Here is a 25,450-nt window from a genome sequence, read left to right on the forward strand (position 1 = left end):
AAAGGTCTTGAGAGACAAAAGCTGTTCTTGAGTTGTGGCAGTTATAATTTTGTTGTGTCATGACTGACAAATACACCAATGAAAAAAAGGAAAATGTGCAGGTCAACTGACCTTTTTCCTGGTCTCCTTCTCCTTGAGGTATACCAACATAAACCATGACGTTGACAGCATCAGAGACGTCAAGATGGAGGTTGGTGGTGCCCACCTTTCTGTCTTCGCTCGAGATCAGCCCTGAGGAAAACGACACCCAAGAAAAAGCAAAACGATAAGACAAAACAGCAAATGTTTATGGAGTAGATGACTAATAGTCAAGCCGTTCTCACCATAAGCGTTGTACATCTTGGGTCCGAGGTCTGGTCGCACAAAAAAGTTAGGAAGGCGAGCGGCAAGGTTTAACCGGCCATCTCTTTTAGTGTACTCAGGCAAGGGAAGGTTGTCCATTAAATCATCAAACCTGGGACACCCATGAAAGAAAATGTATCAATAAATAAAAAAATACTATGCGCAATTATTAAAGGGGCTGTTTGCAACATTTACACAGATACCAACTTTCCAATATTTGACATAATATATCCCACCCTCTTAGAGCTTCCCATACGCGATGCCTTAATTATACATGCATATATATGCACATATAAACATCATATATATATACATATACATATATATATATATATATTAGGGATGCACCGATTAATCGGTAACCGAATATATTCGGCCGAATATGGCAAAAAAAGCCACATTCGGCCTTCGGTGGATTGAGTTAAAAACAAGGCCGAATAGTGGCGTGTGACGCAATTTTTTGACGCGGTGACGCAATCAACCAACGTGCAGTGACGTTGGGATATGTTGTGTACCTGTATAAGTGTATGAGGTTACAAGCACACACTTATTGAGATTTAGTGGGGCCTCTGTTTACATTATTAGCATGTTGTGTAGGCTACCTGTATAAGTGTATGAGGTTACAAGCACACACTTAATTGAGATTTACTTGAGCCTTCTGTTTACATTATCAGCATATCTACTGTGGCTAAGCAGACTTTTGCCAAAAGGACAATAATTCATTTGTTGTGGGTTTATCCACTTTAATGCACTTTATTTTTTTTTGCAATGCATGTTTTGTTTGAAGACCTAATATAAATGAAAAACTTTGTGCTTTTTTTGAAAAGCAAAGGCTACTGGAATATTAAAAAAATGTCAATATTCAATAAAAAAAAATACTTTATTTGAAAAACATGTCTAAATATTTATTCAAGGCAATTTATGCAATATAAAAAAAATTGTGAAAAACTGCATTCATTATTCGGTATTCGGCCAAGCGTTTAAATTTTATTCGGCTTCGGCCACAAATTTTCATTTCGGTGCATCCCTAATATATATATATATATACACACACACACACACAGTGGGGCAAAAAAGTATTTAGTCAGCCAGCGATTGTGCAAGTTCTCCCACTTAAAATGATGACAGAGGTCTGTAATTTTCATCATAGGTACACTTCAACTGTGAAAGACAGAATGTGGCAAAAAAATCAAGGAATTCACATTGTAGGAATTTTAAATAATTTATTTGTAAATTATGGTGGAAAAAAAGTATTTGGTCAACCATTCAAAGCTCTCACTGATGGGAGGTTTTGGCTCAAAATCTCACGATACATGGCCACATTCATTCTTTCTTTAACACAGATCAGTCGTCCTGTCCCCTTAGCAGAAAAACAGCCCCAAAGCATGATGTTTCCACCCCCATGCTTCACAGTAGGTATGGTGTTCTTGGGATGCAACTCAATATTCTTCTTCCTACAAACACGACGAATTGAGTTTATACCAAAAAGTTCTATTTTGGTTTCATCTGACCACATGACATTCTCCCAATCCTCTGCTGTATCATCCATGTATCCATTTTGGTATAAACTCAACTTGTCGTGTTTGGAGGAAGATGAATACTGAGTTGCATCCCAAGAACACCATACCTACTGTGAAGCATGGGGGTGGAAACATCATGCTTTGGGGCTGTTTTTCTGCTAAGGGGGACAGGACGATTGATCCATGTTAAGGAAAGAATGAATGGGGCCATGTATCGTGAGATTTTGAGCCAAAATCTCCTTCCATCAGTAAGAGCTTTGAATGGTTGACCAAATACTTATTTTCCACCATAATTTACAAATGTATTCTTTGAAATTCCTACAATGTGAATTCCTGGATTTTTTTTACATTCTGTCTCACAGTTGAAGTGTACCTATGATGAAAATTTAAAAAAACTGTCATCATTTTAAGTGAGAGAACTTGCACAATCGGTGGCTGACTAACTACTTTTTTGCCCCATTGTGTATATATATATATATATATATGTATACATACATACATACATACATATATATACACACACATACATACATACATACATACATATATATAGGGTTTCCCACACATTCATTTATTTGTGGCGGCCTGCCACGAAAGAAATACGGCCGCCACAAATAGACCGCTCATAAAAGCAATGGGACTCTGTCTGTGAATGGAGCTTGTAGCTACAACTCTGGTGCAGTAGGTGGCGGTAGCCTACTATGCATTGTAACTTCGCCTATGTAATTATATTCCAAATCCGCACTTTTCTTGGTCATCGCTATCACGGCCGACCACATATACATATATATATATATATATATATATATATATATATATATATGAACACATGCATATATATAATATAATTATGTATTCATAATGTGTATATATTTATAATTTACAATTATTTATGAAACAGACATTTTTTGTTAAAATGTTAAAATACAAGCATGTTTAACACAGATTCCTTTCTTTCATATAGACAAAAAAATATAAGTTTGTGTATTACGTGATTATGATGACTTACATTGATTGGAATCAGACAGGATTCACATTCTCATAATTCCCACAACTTCGGATTTACAAAAAGTCCTCTTTTCTGTTTAATACCACATGAAAGTGGTTTGTTTTTAGCTTCTCATATGTCCAGCTCCAATTCTCGTATTTACAATAAATACATTGATGGCAAACTCTGTAGCTTGCTAGCTTATGCACACTAGCTTTTTGAGACTCTTATTTTGCTTGCGCAGGCAGGATTGAGCAGCACTTTAATTGTGAGGACAGGAAGTGTGCGGTCGATCAGGCTTTTGACAGCAGGTATGGCGCGAGAGTGTTGGAGTAAAAGGTATTTCTCGCTTTCTTGCCAGTTGTTTTTTTCTTAATACTGAGCTTTACAGCAGCCAGCGTTATCTCACAAAATCCTCGAAAGTGACGTCATAGTGAAGATTGATGATCGCAAACCTACTCAGTGGCCTAGTGGTTAGAGTGTCTACCCTGAGATAGGTAGGTCGAGTCACATTAAAGACTATAAAAATGGGACCCAATACCAACCTGCTTGGCACACAGCATCAAAGGTTGTAATTGGGGGTTAAATCACCAAAATGATTCCCGGACGCGGCACCGTTGCTGCCCACTGCTCCCCTCAACTCCGAGGGGATGGGTCAAATACGGAGAATAATTTCGCAACAACTAGTGTGTGTGTGACAATCATTGGTAGTTTTTTTGTACATTTTTGAGTCTATTTTTTTAATGCTTGACATCGACCTTATGGGCCTGTTCCATCATTACAACAATACGACTGCAAGTTGTTTGTTGCTTCTCTTGGACTATTTTAGTATATGTGCATGCTAGTGTTGTCCCAATACCAATATTTTGGTGCGTGTACCAAAATGTATTTTGATACTTTTCTAAAACAATGGGACCACAAAAAATGGCATTATTGGCTTCATTTTAACAAAACGTCTTACCGTACATTAAACATATGTTTCTTATTGCAATCCAAGAACAACTTTGGCCTTAATTAAAATAGTGATCATACTCGACAACTTCTCTTTTAGTTGCAAGTAAACAAAGGCTCCTTATTTGTCTGCTGACGTATGCAGTAACATTGTGTCATTTCTCATTGTATTATTTTGTCCAAATTATGAGGACAAGCTGTACAAATTGATAATTAATTCACTTGTTCATATCTGGTTATTTTCTGTTTCAAAATGTTATATTTAAGCTTCTGTTAAAATGTAATAATCACTTATTTTTCTGTTGTTTGGATACTTTACATTAGTTTTTGATAATACCACAAAGTTAGATATCGACCAGATACGCTATTGAAGTTGATATCATCACAGTGGATGTTAGGTGTAAATCCATCCATGGTTTTTGTTTACATTCAGGCATGCTAGCGTTTGTTAGCGATGGCGCCGGTGAGCTGTTGTATCATCCTACGGTGTCTAGTGAAGCATGTTTAGCTATTCCTCATCCAGCAGGGATGATATTTGTAAGAAACTCACTTTTATCGTCGCCATGGAGGGGAGGATTAGTGATTTAGAAGTCCCTAAAACATTGCCGACTAGCTAGCCGTGTCTTAAAGCACCACTGCATTACAGGGTTATAGCTTCACCTTTATCATTAGTTTTTAGGCCAAACTGCGTCCACTCTCCCTTTTTGGTCTACACACCTTGTCTGCTTGAAAGTACTCCGTGATAGTGTGCTACCGAACAAGCTCTTCTGTTCGTGAACCCATCATTGCTTGACGGTGAGCCGTCATGCCCGTTAAAAAAAAAAGAAGAAAAAATAGGAAATCGGTACTTTTCGAACAGAGCATAGCACCATTTTTGATTCATTAGTACCCCAATACTATACTAGTACTGGTGTACCGTACAACCCTAGTGCATCCACTCTCTGCGCGTACTGGCGAGAACGAGTGAGTGACTGCTGTAAACACCAATCGTTTTATTCAAGCCGGTAAAATTTTTCTGCATTCGGGCCACCCCAGTAGGGACAAGCGGTAGAAAATGAATGAGATTAATAGACAATTGTCAAACCAATGTGTTCTGTTAAACCACCAATGGTAACATGAGCTCGCTGGTGGTGCTCATGTATATATTTTGCTTTAAAAAATGTTACAATGAGGAAGTTGCAAACAGCACCTTTAAGGTATAACTTTATGAAGATTTTTGTTTCCATGTACTCACCGTGAGCGCATCATGTCCCTGAAGTCTTCTCCTGGTGGCCAGTCCTTTAGTTTCAACACCATAGGCTGGCCTTCACTATCCCGCAGTCGCTCTGCAGTTCAAAAAATAGCAATAGTTTTAAATGGAGAGCAATGCAAAAAGAAGAAAGGAAAACATGTAGACATAATATGCAAACAAGCATTAGGGGACTCACTGGAAATGATCTGGAAGCCATCCCAGAAGTCTCGCACTTTCACATCAGAAATGATGGCACAGTTTCTGCAGTTGACTAAATCTACATCCTGGTCTCCAAACTCCTCGCTGAAGGCCTCAGGGCGCCACAGCTCAGTTCTCAGTCGTTTGTGTATCCCTGACACCAACACAGGCTAAGGCACAGGGGAAAAGCAATTGCAAATGTGAAAATAAAAAACTCAGTCTGCGATACATCATGAAGACATACTGCATGATACAATAGTGATTCTTACTTGTCCTTGCTTCCAGCACTCTCTAAAGATCTTCCAGTTGTTGGTATTGCTCGGGTCCTGGAGACATAGGAGGCGCCCATCACACAGCCAGGAGTGTGAGGTATGTGGTTCCAAAACACTGAGGCCCATTACGCCATCTTTACGGGCTCCCAGCACACCAAGCTCGCTTCCCTCAGAGGTTCCTGTACGACGGCCTTCTGCCTTCTTGGTCTCCACTACTGAGGCAATAATGTGGTCCAAAAAGTTGGGAAGGCTGCTCTTTAGCTTGTCACCCTGAGAAGAGACATGTACAAATATCATGTTTTTGGTCTCTTTGCTTCACCAGTAATTGACAGTAACAAACATGCATCATGTACCAATACACACATCAGAAATAGTTAATTTTAAATTAAAATCAAAACAGGTTTCATGGACGCCAATTGTATTCAATAAGGCTACAGATTTAGTCACTCAAACATTTTTGGGCTCTGGCACCGCCTTATTTCCTAGCAAAAATGGTAAGTTTCGACATGCATGCAAAAGAGCATTAGGAGGGAAAAAGGGTTGTGGTCGTGTGAGCGCCGTGGTTAACGCAGCTGAGCTGACTGAGAACTCAAATAAATGCCCTGTCAGATATCAAAATATATTAATGCCAGGGAGTCAATGTTATTATTAAATGAATTACGAAAGAAAATTGGGCTCCAGCAAAAAGAGAACTTCTCGTGTCGGACAATTGTAGTGTAATAATGTTCAATGTCGATACTGGGTTATTACTATCTACTTCACTATTTTTATAAATACTATCAAATTTGTATAAAATAAATACTGTTATCATATTTGTATATATTCTATCTGCTGAAGTATTTCTGTTTTAGATACAATATGGATTAAAAAAAGGGCTGATACCAATATACATCAAAATACCAAGTATCGGCGCCGATAATCGGTCGGTCCCAAGCCACAACACTTACAGCGAGCTTCATAGCAAAATCATGAGGGGTTGATATTTCTGCTGTTTCAAACACACACACAAATCTTGCATCCACATACTACAAAATCGTAGTTTATACATACGCCTCCAGAGGTAAAGACCGACGGGAATGGTACCCCACTCTCTCCAGATCCCTGGGAAAGCTTGCCGGGTCCGGAGTTGAGCAAGTCCCGGAGACTTGAGCCTTCAGGTTTGGACTGGGTCACACTGGAGCCCAGCAAAAGGCTGTTGAAAAGCTTGGGGCTAGAAGCAGAAGGCCTTGATAGGCAACTTAAGGAGTCCAGTCCAAAAGGAGGCCGACTTTCTCGATTCATTATGGCACGAAGAGAACCAGAGTCTGAATGGTAAAAAGACATTAGTGTGACACTTGAACACTAAAGCACACATACTGCTCATGTGGTGTTCATTGTATTTTTTTCTCCTTACCTTTTGTGTCATCCTTGGATTTCTGTGCTGCCAAGTCTGCCAGCCAGTGCAGGGCGGAGCTGTTGCCCTCTCCTGATGACCGGGACTCCTTAGCTGAGGACTGTGCGAGGTTACTGAGGGAGCTGTTGCCATCTCCTGATGGCCGCATCTCCTTAGTGGAGGACTGTGCGAGGTTACTGAGGGACAATGTACCACTGGTCGAGTTACTAATACTGGTACTAGTGCAACCCACACTATCCCCTCCTCCGCCACTGGAGGATATTGGGGATTGTGTACTTTCAGTTTTGATAGTTGATGCTTCGCCTTCTGACTTCAGAGTGGCGCTCGAGACAGAGGATGCAGCCCCGAGGATGCCACCACTGTTTGTTGTCGACTGCTGATAAAAGTAAACTATGTGTAAGAACACATGAGCACATTAACAAAAAGATTATGACCTTATGTTGTACCTGTGAAATTCCATTGGGGGTGCTATTGCGGACAAAAGATTTAGTATGTCGACTGGTGCACGGACAGTTGGCTTTAATACCCCACTTTCCTCTTGCTGAGTGAACCATGTCCCCTATGTTGTAAAGAGCTAAAAGGAAAAAAATGATTGCACTTGAAGTGACATAGTTCAGTGCTAATGTATAATAGACGCACGTTACCTGTCCCCGGTATAATCTGTGTCGGCATGAGGATCTGTGGGTCATGAGGTTGGCCCTTTGCACACTTCAACCAAGAGAACACCTCATCTTCCGGACCTTCATCTAAATCTGTAAAAAAAAAAAAAAAACACCATGAAAGTTTTTGGGCTGTTTTCCTTGATAAACATTGCACAATTAAGCATTAGGATGATTTACCCTCCATCGGTCTGTTCCTGCGAAGCCGATAACAGTCGAGACACACTCCAAAGCCACACTTGCGGCACACCCAGTGGATGTTGAACAAAGTGGTCTCACACACATCACACATTTCCCTCACCCCTCGCACGGCACGTTTCCATGCTACTTTCTCTGTGAAACAGGCCCCAAAAAAATTTTGAATTATTTTAGTTAAATACTTGTTACGTCCTGAAATTATATACGGGATGTTTGTACGTACGGTGAGGTTCCACCATCATCATGGCCTCTTTCTCGGACATGACCAGCTGGCAGAATTGATCACCCACATTAGCCAGGATATATTTGGATGTATCAAGGTCGAGACCTTCTTGCACGGTGGGCGCAGGTAGCCAGAGACCCATAGCCATTGAGTCGCTCTGTTGGGGGCTTAGAAACCCTTCAACACGCAACATGCCTTTACGGGTGAACGCCAACCTGGGTATAGTCAACAAAAAAAAAAGTCAAACAAAGATTGGAAATACTGTTACCGTGTAACCATTACAATGGTACAAAGTAAATCTACTACTCTCATACCTTCGAAAGTGAAAGAAACGACAAGCCACGTTTGGATCGTCCTCATCCTCGCTGTCGTCATCTGTAGTGCGATACTTGCGATAGCGCTCCAGGCGGCACTCGCGGCACTTGTGCAAGTGTGGGGCCACGTTGATACACGAGCCGTCCTGAAGGAAAGACTCGCCAGACTGCTTTAGACGCCGCACTTTACTTTGGTCTTTTAGCACAGACTGTCCCACTGTAAATGAAAATGAACTGTTATAACCTATTTTATCTGCATTAATTCTCCTGACAAACAATAATCTACCTTTGAAAGGCTTATTGCGTGGACGGCTTTTCGCAACGCCTTGGACTTTAATTTTCTGCAGCATGCCCCCGCCCTTCGCTGGGTATGCCATTATTCCAATGGATGGGCCTTTGTCTGGACCATCTTCATTCTCACTCAGGTCTGACAGGTCGCTGTTACTGCTCAAATCTGAGTCACGTTTGGTGGACTGGGCTCTTTCCTCCAAGGAAAACTTCTGGCTTGGGTTAAGGTCGAAAGACACAGGCAGCTCATTCATCCTAGCAGAGCCAGCGATTCCAAAAACAGAGCTACCCGAGGTGGATGACGGCATCTCCCCGACTGCCTTTTCGTCCTTTATCAGAATGCCTTCGTTCTGTGACATTTGAGTTGTGGTCGGTGCTGAAGAGGTTGAAGAGCTAGGTGAGGCAGTGGATGAGAGTGCTGAGAATGAGGAAGCTGTAATTCCCTTAGGTGGCTCTGCCATAGCGAAAAGGTTTGGCTTGTTGTCCGAACCAGGCTCAGCACCAGAAAGTCCAGCAAACAACAAATGCGCGTTTTTGTCCCCATAGGCCAAGAATGGATTAGGTGGCTCTTTGGCGCCTTGCAGAAAAAGGTTCTGATGGCTCTCTAACGGTTTAAAACTAGACTGCATTACTACACCTGCTGTAGATGTGCCATTATTACAATTCTTTAAAAGATTTTGTTGTCCAGATGGTGTTGCCATACCACCAATGGAAGAACCCCTTCCTGTAGCCGCGCTAACCATGCCAGGGAAGGCTGACGACGAGACCATCACACCATTTCCTGTTGGATGGGTTTCAGGCGTTTTGGCCTGCTCTAGTTTTTTCATCCCCTCTGCAGAGGACTTGAAAACGTTTGGGGCCTCCTTACTTAAGGTTTCAGACACCGCAGAAAAATAATTTGTGTCCTTGGACTGGCTTTGTGCAGCTGCTAAGCCTGGGTTGGTGTCTGAATTCTTGGTCATGCATTGGAAAAAAAGGTTTTGCTCTTGCTGAGATTGAGTTTCACTCTTATCTCTGCCAAAGCCAAAGCCAAATTGTCTGGAAGTGTCCTTGGAGGTTGTAGAAGCAGCTGTAGTGCCGTTGGTTTGTGAGGTAACCTCTCCAAATACAGGACTTGCAGGCACAGCGGGTAGACGGAAACTAGACACAGTCTTCGATCCCTAAGACACAGAAAGGGGCATTTTAAATACAGTTTGATGATCAGTTTGTAAGCTTGCATTCAAAACAATATCAACATTGTATAGTACTAACATTATGGGTATGTTTGTGAAGTTTTACAAATTAATTCATTAAAATGAAACCAGTACTATCAGACAGGTCTTGTTAAGACAATTTCTGTGATATAAGTTTAATTTTCCTGTGATAAATACAAGGAAATGTATAACTTTTTGTACCGGGTGAAAATGCACTAATTTATAGTCAACCTCTTCAATACAAAGTGAATTGGGCTCAGATCCTACGTATAACCTTTTCGTTAAAAATGTAATCTCTTAATATTTACCCCATTTTAAAAAAGGTTGGTATCGTTGGAAAGCTTGTTAAACAAAGAAACGGAAAAATGAAGTTTCACAGTTAAAGTCTATTTTTAGATTGATCAAATTCATGAAATTATTGTAGGAACTTAGTGACGGAAAATCTCAGTAAACAAGTCACATCACAGCGACTAGGTAGAAGAAAAGTTGGTGAGTCTAAAAAAAATCTGTGTGCTAATCTATCAATTTAAAATATATTTGGCATATTCATTGATAGATGTATTAATTTTACTTGAAAATGAATTCCATTTAAATTTTTACTCACTGTAAATCTTCTGCAGGGGAGTTTTATCAAGTGTAAACGTGCCAAATATGGTCTGCACCTTGTGTCGCGAATACTTGTCCAAATTCCCAACCAATAATTTCAATGTTCTGTCATTAGTATAAGTGTATAGTGGTGAGGGAAACAACACGAATGCAGTGGAGTAGCGACAAAAAGACAGCCAGGGCGAATATACACGCCCTGAAAGGAAACTGTTGAATGTTTTGGCCCAAAAGTCATCTGACACATGGAACCTTATCAGGGATTCATAACCATATTCATACCCAAGGTAAATTGTTTTCACATTTTAGCTTATCTGAAAAAAATATCTAATTGAGTACTGTTAGCAATACATGATTGAACCCCAAGAAACACTAGAACCAGGGTCCTTGCTTCCTGTGTGTGTAAGCAAGTGGTCCCGTTCTCTGCCCACCAAGACAAAGATTGTGAAAGACTGAAAAGAGGGCTCACTGCGTTAAATGATAAATGGGTTGTACTTGTATAGCGCTTTTCTACCTTCAAGGTACTCAAAGCGCTTTGACACTACTTCCACATTTACCCATTCACACACTCATTCACACACTGATGGAGGGAGCTGCCATGCAAGGCGCCAACCAGCACCCATAAGGAGCAAGCGTTCAGTTAATTCGACTGTTAAATAAACACGCTAAGGGGCTAAGAGCAATGCACAGAGTGAGACCTCTTTCTACCCGTTTGAAGCAAGGGACTAAGAAAAGAAAGACAGTAATATATCGATCTCGGGTAAGTATCGTTCAATTAAGGGACTTATTGACTATTGGACCAGGCCTAGTCACCGTCAAAACTTTTTCCAAAGAGCACGTAGTTTGTTATGATGGTTATTAGCGTAGTGACTGCTTCCACTGCAGCACACAAACTTGCTGTTTTCTTTAGCACTGATTGGCGAGACGCGAGGACGCAAGACTCAACAATTCTGATTGGCCAACATTTTTTGTCACTCAAAGGCCAGTGATGGCGGACTTCCATCCATCCATCCATCATCTTCCGCTTATCCGAGGTCGGGTCGCGGGGGCAGCAGCCTAAGCAGGGAAGCCCAGACTTCCCTCTCTCCAGCCACTTCGTCTAGCTCTTCCCGGGGGATCCCGAGGCGTTCCCAGGCCAGCCGGGAGACATAGTCTTCCCAACGTGTCCTGGGTCTTCCCCGTGGCCTCCTACCGGTTGGACGTGCCCTAAACACCTCCCTAGGGAGGCGTTCGGGTGGCATGCTGACCAGATGCCCGAACTACCTCATCTGGCTCCTCTCGATGTTATGGATGGATGGCGGACTTAAAAATAAAATAAAAAAAAGACACCCTGCTCTTGAGGTTTGGTTATCGCACTAATTTAAACCTCAATGACGGTTTGATGTTGATTAATCGTCCAGCCCTAGTGACTTGTGACCTACTATCAAATTTACTGGTCAACTAACAGGATTATGATGCGTACACCCATTCAGTGGATCTACTTTAACCACCATCTTTTAAGTTTATCTTGAAATATTTTAAGGTATGTGCTACTTAACAAAAAATACTACTTTGATCAGAAATATTTATATAGAAATTAACCATTATGGTCAACTGGCTGCTACAAAAATAAAAAAATAACCATTAAACGTTTGTCGATTTAAAAGCAAGGACAGGCAAAGCCCTGACAAAAAGATATGTATTTTTTTTTACAAAAACAAAAATAATGGCTGTTTAGCAAGCTGCACAGAAGTATAAAGATACAATTGCGCTGTCAGACTTTGGCTATAATGACAGTTATAGCAATGTTTTTACACAACTTATCTCTGTTGTTAACTAGCTAGAAAACAACCCAATTATCTTCCCGAGGAGAGTTGGAGGCTGCATCCTTCTGATCTCTGACTTGCTTCCGCTTTTAGTGATTCAGCTGTACAGCCAGGAAAAGTAAAAAATGCCTTATAAATGGAGCAAGTTTGTCATGTCTTTGGCGTGTTTAGGGTGAAACACCCACAGTGTTTTTCTCTTCCTGTTGCTGCTGATAACCGGTTGTACTGAATCACGCATGTTTGTTTTAATTCAAAACGCGAAAGATGACGTCATTGATAATAAAATTGACACATTTTGTCAAAAAATGGTTGTGCTTTCAGTGTGTATGCAGAACTCAGTTTGTGACAGGCCCACAGGACAGCGTATAACACGCAACATGGTAGAGCTGGGCGATATATTGATATATCGCAGGTTTGTATTGATATATCGCAGGTTTGTCTGCGATATAGAAAATGACTATATCATAATATTCGATTATATGTTCTCACATAGTTGCTTTTAGCCGCGGGCATTACATTACTGGCGTTTCTCACTCCTTCTCGTCTTTCCTTCTCACAGAGACGTAAAACAAGCCCGCCTTCCTACTTCCATCACATATCTTTGCGCGTCTGGCGTCATACGCTCTCACCGAGCAGAGAGGTAGCAGCATGGCTAACGTTAGCTGAGGCAGGTCGTGCAAGCAGAGCTTGTGACAATACACGATAGAGAAGGTGCGAAACTGATCACAAATGGAGGAAAAACAATAAATGCCCAAAATAAAGAGCAGGGGATCCATTATCTGGCGGTGGTTTGGCTTCAAGTGGGAAGATATTCAGCAGACAACAGCAATATGTAAAGTATGCAGCAGAAGTGTTACTACAAAAAAGTAGCAACACTATTAATTTGTTCTTTCATTTAAAAAGTCACCCGTGAGAAAATGAAGAGTATTTAATAAATACAGTTTTGGTCAATTGACTTAGTTTGCATGTTCTCCCCGTGAATGCGTGGGTTCCCTCCGGGTACTCCGGCTTCCTCCCACTTCCAAAGACATGCACCTGGGGATAGGTTGATTGGCAACACTAAATTGGCCCTAGTGTGTGAATGTGAGTGTGAATGTTGTCTGTCTATCTGTGTTGGCCCTGCGATGAGATGGCGACTTGTCCAGGGTGTACCCCGCCTTCCGCCCGATTGTAGCTGAGATAGGCGCCAGCGCCCCCCGCAACCCCGTAAGGGACAAGCGGTAGAAAATGGATGGATGGATGGACTTAGTTGTGATTTCCCTCTCTGCATGAAAGTTTAAAAGCAGTATATATTAATGCAGTATGAAGGAGAATGTTTTAATGCAAACACATTGAATCATCATACTGCTGTGATTATATGCATCAAGTGTTCATTCAACGCTAAGGAAAAATATCGAGATATATATCGTATATTGCATAAAAATATTGCGATATTAATAAAAGCCAATATTGCCCAGCCCTACAAGATGGTGTTGCTATGTGGATATTAGATGTGAATAAGCATGAAACCGTGTCTTTAAATTATATTAGCGCCAACAAAAAAAGCTAAGAATTAGGTTATCAAGAAACCTCACTTAATAAATCATAGGACTGGCAAAATACAAATCTGCAAAACTGAGTAGCAAGTGCTTGCCTGCTTGCTTGACCGTCAGACATGTGTCTATGACAGGGGTGCCCACACTCTTTCTGCACGCAAGCCACTTTTCAATTGACCAAGTCGAGGGGCTCTACCTCATTCATATGTACAATTTATATGTATTTTGGAAAAATACTTTTTTGTTAACAAGTTAATGGTGTTTAATGATAATACAAGCTTGTTTAACAGATTCCATTCTGTCATGAAGACCAGAATACAAGTTGGTGTATTACCTGATTCTGATGACTTTCATTGATTAGAATCACACAACAGTGCTGTTAACATCAGCAATTTGAAATGGAGGAGAAAAAAGTCCTTTCTGTCCAATACCACTTGAAAGTGGTTGGTTTTTGGCATCTTATTTGTCCAGCTTGCATACTCGTTTTTATAAACTATACAAGAAATACATTGGCGGCAAACTCCGTAGCTTGCTAGCCTGTGCACGCCAACTTTCTGAGACTCTCATTTTGTTAGCGCAGGCAAGATAAACCAGCACTTTTATTGTGAAGATAGGGATTGTGGATTTGGTCTTTAGAGTTAAAAGATAGGGATTGTGCATTTGGTTTTTAGAGTTATGACCACAGGTACAGTGCAAGAGTATTTAAATAAAAAGTATTTCTCACCTACCTGTCGGTCATTTTTTCTTAATAATGAGCTTGTAGCAGCCAAAGTCATCTCACAAGACCCCTGGGTGCCGTGAATGTCAATCAAGTGAGAAAAGTGACGTCTTGGTAAAGATTGATGATCGCTAATTTCTGGGTCTATTTTTTTTAATGCCTGGCTGGCGATCGACTGACACACTGCGCGATCGACCAGTAGCTCGTGATCGACGTAACCCAAAAGTTCAAGTTAACATATGTTTCACATTCAACTAAACGGGTTATTGATACAAACCAAGAGTAAAGTACCGGAAAGGCAGTAACACATTCAACAATTCTCTTTCAGTCAGAGATAACAACACCAGTAGCAGTCTAGCACCACCTAGCGCCACCCGCAATGTATTCGTACAAAAAAGGCCCTCTCACGCCTTACTTACAACTATTTGGATGAATAAGCTTTAATAAAACCAGTTTTGAGGCACAATAGCACCCTGTAAATAATCTTATAGTAACAAATGCTTCATATAGAACAGTACAGAAGGCACTGAGACTACAGGTTGTCTTCTTACCTCAGTCTGGGTTCCCCAAGCGGGTGCCTTGGGAATGAAGCCCACAGAAGCAGACAGCGCCACGCTCGGGCTGCTGTCTGGTGAAGACCAAGATATGGTGACTGGTCCAGGGGAAACTAGAGCAGCAGTTTTAGAAAAAGACTGGGAAGCCTCTTCTCTGGCTGGCTGGGGGTTCAGGGTAATCTTGGGCACCGGGGCTCCCGGGACCAGGCTTGGCATCTGGCCAAAAGGGGGGAACGATGAGGCAGAGAAGGGAGAGGGTGCTGGTTTAAGGGGAGGAGGAATGGGCGTATGAGAAACAGAAGTGGTTGAGTCCGCTGCCCCTTGTGTGGACAGTGTCCGTCCATTTTCTTTTACGTGGGTGTAATAACACGCCTGGGCAACATTTGATTGATCCATCTGGACGGAATTAGTGTGGGCCGACAACACTTTGCCTTGAAGAAATGTTCCCTCTGAGGAGCTTCCGTTTTTGGTTGTGCTGCTGACTTTTTCACTGGAGTCTCCTACCCGCACGTCTGTCCCTTCTGTCAAGATGTTGTTGGAATCGTCACAGTTGTGTCCATCCGCTCCCGATTCTGCTGCTCCTTTGAAACGCTTCAGGTTTGTGTCTTCTTCCTCAGAGGCAGTCCTTCGCCTGCGACTATTGTCCCCTTTCAGTGTCTCACTGTCAATCTTTCGTCTGCCATTCTTACCAAGCTGGGAAAAAAACAATGGCTGGAGATAAGTTTAATTGAGGAGTCAACGGTATTAAAACTTCAAATATAAACAAAACTATCCATCCATCCATCCATCTTCTTCCGCTCATCCGAGGTCGGGTCGCGGGGGCAACAGCCTAAGCAGGGAAACCAAGACTTCCCTCTCCCCAGCCACTTCGTCTAGCTCTTCCCGGGGGATCCCGAGGCGTTCCCAGGCCAGCCGGGAGACATAGTCTTCCCAACGTGTCCTGGGTCTTCCCCGTGGCCTCCTACCGATTGGACGTGCCCTAAACACCTCCCTAGGGAGGCGTTCGGGTGGCATCCTGACCAGATGCCCGAACCACCTCATCTGGCTCCTCTCGATATGGAGGAGCAGCGGGTTTACTTTGAGTTCCTCCCGGATGGCAGAGCTTCTCACCCTATCTCTAAGGGAGAGACCCGCCACACGGCGGAGGAAACTCATTTGGGCCGCTTGTACCCGTGATCTTATCCTTTCGGTCATGACCCAAAGCTCATGACCATAGGTGAGGATGGGAACGTAGATCGACCGGTAAATTGAGAGCTTTGCCTTCCGACTCAGCTCTTTCTTCACCACAACGGATCGGTACAACGTCCGCATTACTGAAGACGCCGCACCGATCCGCCTGTCGATCTCACGATCCACTCTTCCCTCACTCGTGAACAAGACTCCTAGGTACTTGAACTCCTCCACTTGGGGCAGGGTCTCCTCCCCAACCCGGAAATGAACAAAACTAGGTGAGGACAAAATGATTGATACATTATTTCAGGGAAACAATGTGATAATTATCAATTTGTGGGAATTTTCAACTTCATCAATCCCACCCCTAAAAACAAAGTGATTCAATGCACATAAATCACTTAAAGTATCAAAATATTTTCAGAAATCGTTACCTCTTCCTCAGCCAGCATGACTTGTATCACACGAGGGTCCACCATTTGTTTTTCTTTACTCTAGAGCACAAGTAGTGTTTACTGTTAATTTATAACCCTTCAACAATACTAGGTGAAATGTAAATTTAAAATGTAATGATTACCGTATCCATCATGATTTCCATAATGTGTGAGACTGGGTCATGTTGGGAGACAATACCTGGGGCCCAGCATTCCTCAAACTCCGGTTTATAGACACGTACCTTTCGTCCTTGAATTGTGTATGAACCTGAGCAAAGGACAGTGGTGGCACGTTACATTCGAGCACATCTCTGTGGCAATAGTGGAGCAGAATGAATGCCACAAAAACATTTTAATGATTACTAATGATTGTCACACAAGTGCACTTGGTATTTGAACATATACAAATACCCAAAAGCTTTTATTGCTCTTTCACACGTCACGGAAGAGAGCAGGCACAAGAGTCAAACATACGTTTAACCAGTTTTTCCAACTATATTTAGGCTTACCCTTTCTCAGTATCTCCTGTAGGTCTAAGTCACTTCGCCAGCTGGAGATGGCAGCCTGCAAAGAGGGCTGCTCCAACAACAATGGATGTCTTATGTCTTTATCAACCTGCACAATATCACAAAACATTAGTACTACAGCAGAAAGAAACAAACACCAAATCACATGGAATATGATTTTTTTCATTGTTTTAGTAATTAAGCTATTTTACATTTAAAACTGAAGGCAACTATTCTGCAGGCATATGAAACAACTAACAATTTCAAAAACAAACCCACCTCAAACCTGTGGATGGACTTTTTATCAGGGAGAAACTCAAGGTCGTTGTTTCCAAAATATTGCACAGGAAGTACAGATCCTAAACCCACTCTGTCCACAAGTGATTGGAAAGTCTGTGGAAGAAAAAAAAAAATTTGACCGTTTTGACATTTAAAAATGCATTGGACTTAGGACATGCTTGTGTAATTGTGAGTTAAAAAAAAACAAAAAACAAAATAATTATTCGTTTTTATTTTAGAAATACAAATTATTTTTTGGTCACAAACAAGATGGACGGGGCCAGGGTCTCGTAGCATCCAGCCATCCATCCATTTCTACCGCTTGTCCCTTTTGAGGTCACGGGGGGCGCTGGTGCTTATCTCAGCTACAATCGGGCGGAAGGCGGTCGTACACCCTGGACAAGTCGCCACCTCATCGCAGCGCCAACACAGATAGACAGACAACAATCACACCCACATTCACACACTAGGGCCAATTTAGTGTTGCCAATCAACCTATCCCCAGGTGCATGTCTTTGGAAGTGGGAGGAAGCCGGAGGGAACCCACGCAGTCGCGGGGAGAACATGCAAACTCCACACAGAAAGATCCCGAGCCCGGGATTGAACCCAGGACTACTCAGGACTTTCGTATTGTGAGGCAGATGCACTAACTCCTCTGCCACTGTGCTGCCCAGGTCTCGTAACATTGTTGGAATCTTTGCTTTGTTGAAAAAAATTTTTTTTTTAAATAAATAAATAAAAATCGAGAAATCTATCCATTTGTTCAATTAATCGAGTAACTGAAGACGGGATCTGGGTTGGACCACTGCTTATGCATCAGTCTGTAACGTCTTTGAGCCCCAACTTGTCTACATACAAGCGGACCCCCTGCTGGCCCCACTATGGACTGGACTCTGACATTATTAACCGTATCCACTCGGCATCCATTGCACCGGTCGCCCAAGGGGGGCCCTTGCATCTGTGGTCCCTTCCAATGGTTCTTGTTGTTCCGATTAGGTTGAGTCTGAGCCAGGGATGTCATTGTGGCTTATGCAGCCCTTTGAGACACTTGTGATAAAGGGCTATATAAGTAAACTTTGATTAATTAATAATTTTATATTGTAGGAAAAATATTTCAAATAAAAGCAGTGTTCTGCTTGCCATCATTATTTTTTTCAAATAAATGCACATCAAGATTCTAAATTTCACTATTAACATGTGTGCATTAATAGAACGATTTATTAGAAAAAAATATCTGCAGTTCACCACCCCACAGATCATGCCACCCTCACGCTAACGCTCTAAAGTATACTCTGTGGCAGCAACTATGTCCACGTTTTTAAAGTTCTGGGAATTCAATGCAGTCCGGATTTTTTCAGTTTGTATGCATTACACTCATGAAACTATTAATCCAAACAATGGAATATAAAATTGACATTTTATGTAATCTAATTAATCATGTATCCATAGCCTGAATCCACGCCAAATACAGCCTCAAAGTTACTAAATTGCCAACCTCCTTCTTATTCTAAGACAAATCAGGTGCGTTAGGAGTTACTATGCATACCACCCACAACAGGGTGGTAACAAATAAAGATCAGATACAGCCGGAGACGGTCTCATGTTTACGAGCAAGGGCGAACAGTTAATTTTGCATAATGTGTGCATGCACATACTTGTGTAGTGAACAATGACCAGACATCTGGTTTGACAAGTGAGCGATTCAGCTGCATCGATAGCAGCCACCTCAATTGTTAGGAATCAGCAGTAATTATTTTGATTGAGTATAAAATCAGTTTACTTTTATTGTCTTTAAAACAACGCAAGAGCCAGAGCTGACTGTGACTGACTGAAGACAAGAATAGATATGAATACGTGGGCTGCGTGAGACTAGCAATCATGTGAGTTTCTTTAAAACAACGCGCAGAGCCAAGGTTGCCCGCAAAAACAACGCTTCCATCCTTCGCCGTCCGTCAATGCCCACCAACGAGTGTCTGTGACAGCATGGACCTTACTTGTGGAAGATGACAGTTTTGCCTCATAGAATGACTACTTAATCTTCAATTGTAGCAAGCCACAACACAGCAGCAACTATAGCCCTGGCGCAATAGTCAATAACTAATTTAACCAAAGATACATGAAAATTAAGTCGGTAAATCGTCATGTGCATGCTTTAAAAGCATTCACGCTTTTCCTCTGTTTCAGCAGCTGCGCACATTTGTGCCATAGTAGAATGAAAAGGTGATGAGTTCTCTTGTCATCATTAAGTGCCTGTGACTCTTATTCGGGCGAAGTGGGGCGCTCTCCCGTTAGCATCACATAGTGCAATTAGTTAGCATGTTGCAGCTCACATGGACAAAATGATCACCAAACCCAATTCCGCTGCACCAAAGTGGGAATATTTAGGTTCAAACCAATATGAGCCTATCAACAAAGAGAAACCAGTTTGCCAAATGCGCTCAAACCTGACCAATAATATACACAACAAACCTGCACGTCCCACTTGAAACAACCACCTGGCACAGTCCCGAAGGCCTTTGTGAACAAACAGTGGAAACAAAACAGCACAAATTGGTGTGCGCTCACAGAAATTGTGGTTTAAATCACGACGACACGCCAAAAGACATGTTAAAAAAGTAGCATTTCTAAAAGTGCTGCAAACGTTATGACAGACGTTTGTCATGTGGTCATGTCAAGTTATGTTCTTCACTCGGAATCTGCGAGACTTACCGTATTTTTCGGATAAAAAAATCGCTCCGGAGTATACGTCGCACCGGCCGAAAATGCATAATAAAGAAGGGAAAAAACAAATATACGTCGCACTGGAGTATGAAATACATTTTTGGGGGAAATGTATTTGATAAAATCCAACACCAAGAATAGATTTGAAAGGCAATTTAAAATAAATAAAGAATAGTGAACAGGATGAATAAGTGTACGTTATATGAGGCATACATAACCAACTGAGAAGGTGCCTGCTATGTTAACCTAACATATTATGGTAAGAGTCATTCAAATAACTATAACATATAGATCATGCTATACGTTTACCAAACAATCTTGTCACTCCTAATTGATAAATCCCATGAAATCTTCTTCCTCGATGTCGCTTCTAAACAACTATGCCAACTCCAAAGGTATGCGCCGCTTCCTCTTGTCGTTTTCTGCTGCATATTTCACTACGTCCAGCTTGTAATCTGCAGTACATGATTTCCTTTTTGGTGCCCTTTTTGTTCAGCCCTTCTCACTTTTTATAAGGTACCGCTACGGCAGTAGCATATAGCAGTTAGCATTCCATGACCCATAAGGCACTTCTGCCATGACCCCCCCCCCGCCGAATTCTTATTGGTTGACTTGTATGTGACGATTGCTGACGTGTGTGTGACAATTGCTCACATTTTCTTCGTCTCTTCCGCAAATGAGATAAATAATATTATTTGATATTTTACGGTAATGTGTTAATAATTTCACACATAAGTCGCTCCAGAGAATATGTCGCACCCCGGGCCAAACTATGAAAAAAACTGCGACTTAACAGTACAAAAAATACGGTAAGTTTTTTTATATATGGCTTGTTAATATCTGCCTATAATGCAGTGTTTATACTGTTACTCTGCACTTTTATTTAAAAAGGTCACAACTTGGTTGCCAGTAATATTCAACTTTACCTTTGTGTACATGTTCAATCAATCAATCAATGTTTATTTATATAGCCCCAAATCACAAATGTCTCAAAGGACTGCACAAATCATTACGACTACAACATCCTCGGAATGTTCAATAGCAAAGTGCTACTTTCTTGTCAATACTTAAAATTTAGCAATTGTATCTATTGCTTTGGTTGTGTGAATTTGAGGGGCCCTAACTCCACACACCTTAACATATTTTATTCAAGTGCATTTTTTTAACAAAGTCCTTTTTATTGTCATTGTTTTATTTAACTTGGTGATTAAATATTTGCATTCCAATTACGTTAAAATATACGATAAGTACACATGTAATGCATTTGAAATGCAATATTGCATTATGCACATGCATTATCATTGTATATTATTACAACAGTGTTTAATTAGGTCTCAAAAAAATAAAGGCAATAATATCATTTATCGGCAATAATTTGTAGGTCAATATGTTAACGAGCAAAATTTGTTATTGGCCCAGGGCTACCTGGCGACTGTACACACACTTCCTATTAAACTTACACTAATCACTCCCCTGTGTCCCCCTGTGCCAAGTCCAGTTGACAAGGGTCCCCAAATAGCTGTCTAGGATATGCCTGTAATAGTTATTTGATTTATGACCTTGAGAATCTAACATGACTCTCGCCAGATCCTTGTAGTTTGGTGAGCTCCACACAGGGATCTGGAACTTCTCAATAGATGTATTTCAGAAGGCGGGGCCTTGTAAAAAAATAATTGTATGTGATTGGATAAACCACGTGTGCGTTATCTTGCATGACGTGCTACTTCAATCACTCACATAGAAATCAACCTGTGACACTGATGAGAGCGACGCTGGGAAATCCAAAACAGAACAGCCGACATATTGGATAACGACAGAGCAAAAAGTTAGAAAACTTTTACTGAAACAACGCAGCAATGTCAGTAGGCGATCGATGTCGTTTGTGCAAAGAAAACATGGGAACCGAAACATAAAATACATACATCCCTAATAAAGGTACGTACCTACTAGGGGTGTAACGGTACACAAAAATTTCGGTTCAGTACGTACCTCGGTTTAGAGGTCACGGTTCGGTTCATTTTCGGTACAGTAAGAAAACAACAAAATATACATTTTTTGGTTATTTATTTACCAAATTTGTAAACAATGGCTTGATCCTTTTAACATTGGGAACATTATAATAATTCTGCCCACGTTAGTCCACATTAAACTGCCTCAAGTTGTTGCTTAGATGAAATAAAATGACAACTTTTCTTGTACATATAAAAAGTGCAACATTAAATAGTTTCAAGTCAACTCATCATGCTTAATTTATTACAACATTGGCGAAGCCTGTAGAAGATTTTTATTATGTAAATGTTATATTTTTATCAACATGTGATAGCATGGTCCCTGCCATTCAAAACTAGGCTGCTACATTACTAATGATTAATGTAACTATAGCTGAAAATTCATCCCTGACCACCATGGAGTTTATGTAGGCTTTATGATGCACTTAAAATTATTTTGTACACTATCAGAGACAGAAACTCTTCATTTAATATAATGTCCTTTTTTGCTGCTTCAACACACCTCAATCAACACTGTCCGTAACACACGCACACAAGCGCGCACACACCGCAAAATGAGTTAACGTTTCGCTAAAAGCTAAGTAGCCTTCACCTAAAGCCAGGATTTCGAGTGAGCTAAGCTGCAGTTTGTTTCTAGAAGGTCAACGGGCTCATAGTGATGTTTAGAAAGTAGTTGACTTGGAATATAATTTGGGGAGAGTGAGTTGCTCCCCTGCTAAAGACCTATCTGCTCGACATCGACACTGAAGACCTGACGACATGCGCTCTGAATACGCATTGCTGATTGGCTTTGTATGTAACCAATCAGATGGTTGTGTGGGCGGGACAATGCAGGGTGCTGTGTACAGACAGTGGCAGAATGGAGCGGAGCAGTTAAGACTTTAGCATTGGCGGCGACTTCATATGTTCGTGTGGAACTCGTTCGGTATTCCTCCGCACCGAACCGAAACCCCCGTACCGAAACGGTTCAATACAAATACACGTACCGTTACACCCCTAGTACCTACTCATGAGGACATCCCTTTGTCCCCAGGTTCCAGGTTCAGAACACGGCCCAAGCATGAAAGTGACTTGTAATGTCAGTGTGAAAGGGGCTTAACACTCACCAGAGCAGGCCAGATTATGGCTGATCCCGCCGTGCCAGTAGGAGCGCTGCGATTGGCCCAAACGACGGAATCTTCCACCAACACGGCCTTAACACTGTCATCGTACACCTGCACCCACGAACGACGCTGTGACGCATTCTCAAACTCCACAAACACCTGCAGTTGAAATCAGAACACAGGGAAGCCGGCAGTTAAACCACAATGCAACTCAACAAATGGCATATGAGTCCAGAGTCTCCATGTTTAGCACATCTGCTACACAAACTCGAAACTCCATTGGAGCATCTTTGTGTGGAGAGCAGCAGGGTACTCTGTCTTCCGAACAGGTGCATGTTAGTGCTGCAACTATGGATTATTTTAGTAATGGAGTAGTATATCAATTAGTTTGTTCAATTAATCGAGGAATCGGCACACTTGATAGCCTCAATCGTATATTAGGGCAAAGTGTTTTAATAAACAACATTGTTTCAGCTTGCAATAACTTCATTTTTTTCTGAAGTAAATACTATGGGGTGTCCCAATCCGATATTAGTATTGGTCGGATATCAGCCAAAAACAAGTAAAGGATTATATTGGCCTGCATTTAAAATCTTCGGTATAAGCAGTCCTGCAACATGTTTCCTTGCGTATGTTGTCTTGTATTTCAGTAAAGTTATTTAAAAAAGGTAAACATGATGGGCTGTAGGCTACTCGAAACACCACATTTGTCAATGTAAACGAGTTTCCAATAATTATAGTTGCACATTACTTACAGATAACGTTTCCAACACAGAGGTGTATTAGAAAGTACCCAGTAAAAAACATGTCTGCATCATTTAACTTACTGGGTCATTATCTTAACTAAATTAACAATTGCGCTGTATATTCCAGATTTTTAATAATAAATGTGTTTTTTGTACCTACCATTTTTCTCAGTATGACTCATTTCACTTGATCAAGTCTTTTCAAACATTCCACGCCACACAATAAAAGTATGTATGATTTGCGCTAATATCGCATCGAATCAGTATTTCCATCCACCCATTTTCTACCGCTTATTCCCTTTGGCGCTGGTGCCTATCTCAGCTACAATCGGGCGGAAGGCGGTGTACACCCTGGACAAGTCGCCACCTCATCGCAGGGCTTCGAATCGGTATTTGTATCGGGAAATACTCAAAGCTGCATTATCGGTATTGTATCGGAAGTGGCCAATTTGCAAGTGTGTATGAGTAAATTGCACTTTTAATGACTCTGCATTAATTGAACACCATTTTTAACATTATTTGCTGTGTGCAACCACAGAGATCACGGCACCCACACACAACCGCTCTCATGTGCTCTTACTTGCGACGGCCATGCGTATTTCAAGTTCTAGGCCAGTGGTTCTCAAATGGGGGTACGAGTACCCCTGGGGGTACTTGAAGGTATGCCAAGGGGTACGTGAGATTTTTTTAAATATTCTAAAAGTAGCAACAATTCAAAAATACTTTATAAATATATTTATTGAATAATACTTCAACAAAATATGAATGTAAGTTCATAAACTGTGAAAAGAAATGCAACAATGCAATATTCAGTGTTGACAGCTGGATTTTTTGTGAACACGTTCCATAAATATTGATGTTAAAGATTTCTTTTTTTGTGAAGAAATGTTTAGAATTAAATTCATGAATCCAGATGGATTACTATAGCAAACCACAAAGAGGGCACTTTAAGTTGATGATTACTTCTATGTGTAGAAATCCTTCTTTATAATTGAATCACTTCGTTTATTTTTCAACAAGTTTTTAGTTATTTTTTTATTTTTTTCCCCAAATAGTTCAAGAAAGAACACTACAAATGAGCAATAATTGGCAATGTTATACGATGTATAAATCAGAAACCTATGACATCGTGCTGTATTTTACTTCATTATCTCTTTTTTTCAACTAAAAATGCTTTGCTCTGATTAGGGGGTACTTGAGTTAAAAAAAATGTTCACAGGGGGTACATCACTGAAAAAAGGTTGAGAACCACTGTTCTAGGCACTCCGTGTGGGCCAGATTTCATTCATTTTATTCGTTAAAACTGATTTGCAACCTAATATAAATCAAAGGGATTTTTTCTTACTTGATGAATCAAATGAATGGATTGTTGCAGCCCTAAATATTTGTTTGTCCGTATGTCTTACTGTTGACAGCTGCTGACCAGTCCAGAGTGTAATCCACCTCACGCCTTAAGTCAGCTGGGATAGGCTCTAACTCACCCGTGACCCTACTGAG

At 41.1% G+C, this 25,450-nt stretch overlaps 1 protein-coding gene across 3 annotated transcripts in view; it reads right to left on the reverse strand.

The window, feature by feature from the left end:
* The window catches only part of kdm3b (lysine (K)-specific demethylase 3B), a 45,284-nt gene that overhangs the window by 12,981 nt on the left and 6,853 nt on the right, over window positions 1-25,450 (reverse strand). For 2 of the 3 annotated variants that reach the window (XM_061902067.1, XM_061902065.1), the window contains exons 2-20: window positions 23,211-23,366; window positions 17,375-17,488; window positions 17,099-17,204; window positions 16,733-16,857; window positions 16,590-16,649; window positions 14,983-15,678; window positions 8,576-9,737; window positions 8,290-8,506; window positions 7,976-8,190; window positions 7,735-7,887; window positions 7,540-7,647; window positions 7,342-7,469; window positions 6,896-7,271; window positions 6,553-6,806; window positions 5,500-5,772; window positions 5,229-5,400; window positions 5,036-5,126; window positions 324-454; window positions 112-231 (exon numbers count right to left, since the gene is read on the reverse strand). In XM_061902067.1, coding sequence (XP_061758051.1) covers window positions 112-231; window positions 324-454; window positions 5,036-5,126; window positions 5,229-5,400; window positions 5,500-5,772; window positions 6,553-6,806; window positions 6,896-7,271; window positions 7,342-7,469; window positions 7,540-7,647; window positions 7,735-7,887; window positions 7,976-8,190; window positions 8,290-8,506; window positions 8,576-9,737; window positions 14,983-15,678; window positions 16,590-16,649; window positions 16,733-16,857; window positions 17,099-17,204; window positions 17,375-17,488; window positions 23,211-23,366 — 4,657 coding nt within the window. The remainder of the gene's footprint in view (window positions 1-111; window positions 232-323; window positions 455-5,035; window positions 5,127-5,228; window positions 5,401-5,499; window positions 5,773-6,552; window positions 6,807-6,895; window positions 7,272-7,341; window positions 7,470-7,539; window positions 7,648-7,734; window positions 7,888-7,975; window positions 8,191-8,289; window positions 8,507-8,575; window positions 9,738-14,982; window positions 15,679-16,589; window positions 16,650-16,732; window positions 16,858-17,098; window positions 17,205-17,374; window positions 17,489-23,210; window positions 23,367-25,450) is intronic. The other variant, XM_061902066.1, reaches the window with a different exon arrangement.

Source organism: Nerophis ophidion, linkage group LG05 (assembly GCF_033978795.1).
Source record: "Nerophis ophidion isolate RoL-2023_Sa linkage group LG05, RoL_Noph_v1.0, whole genome shotgun sequence".
In the NCBI taxonomy this organism is placed as follows: domain Eukaryota; kingdom Metazoa; phylum Chordata; class Actinopteri; order Syngnathiformes; family Syngnathidae; genus Nerophis; species Nerophis ophidion.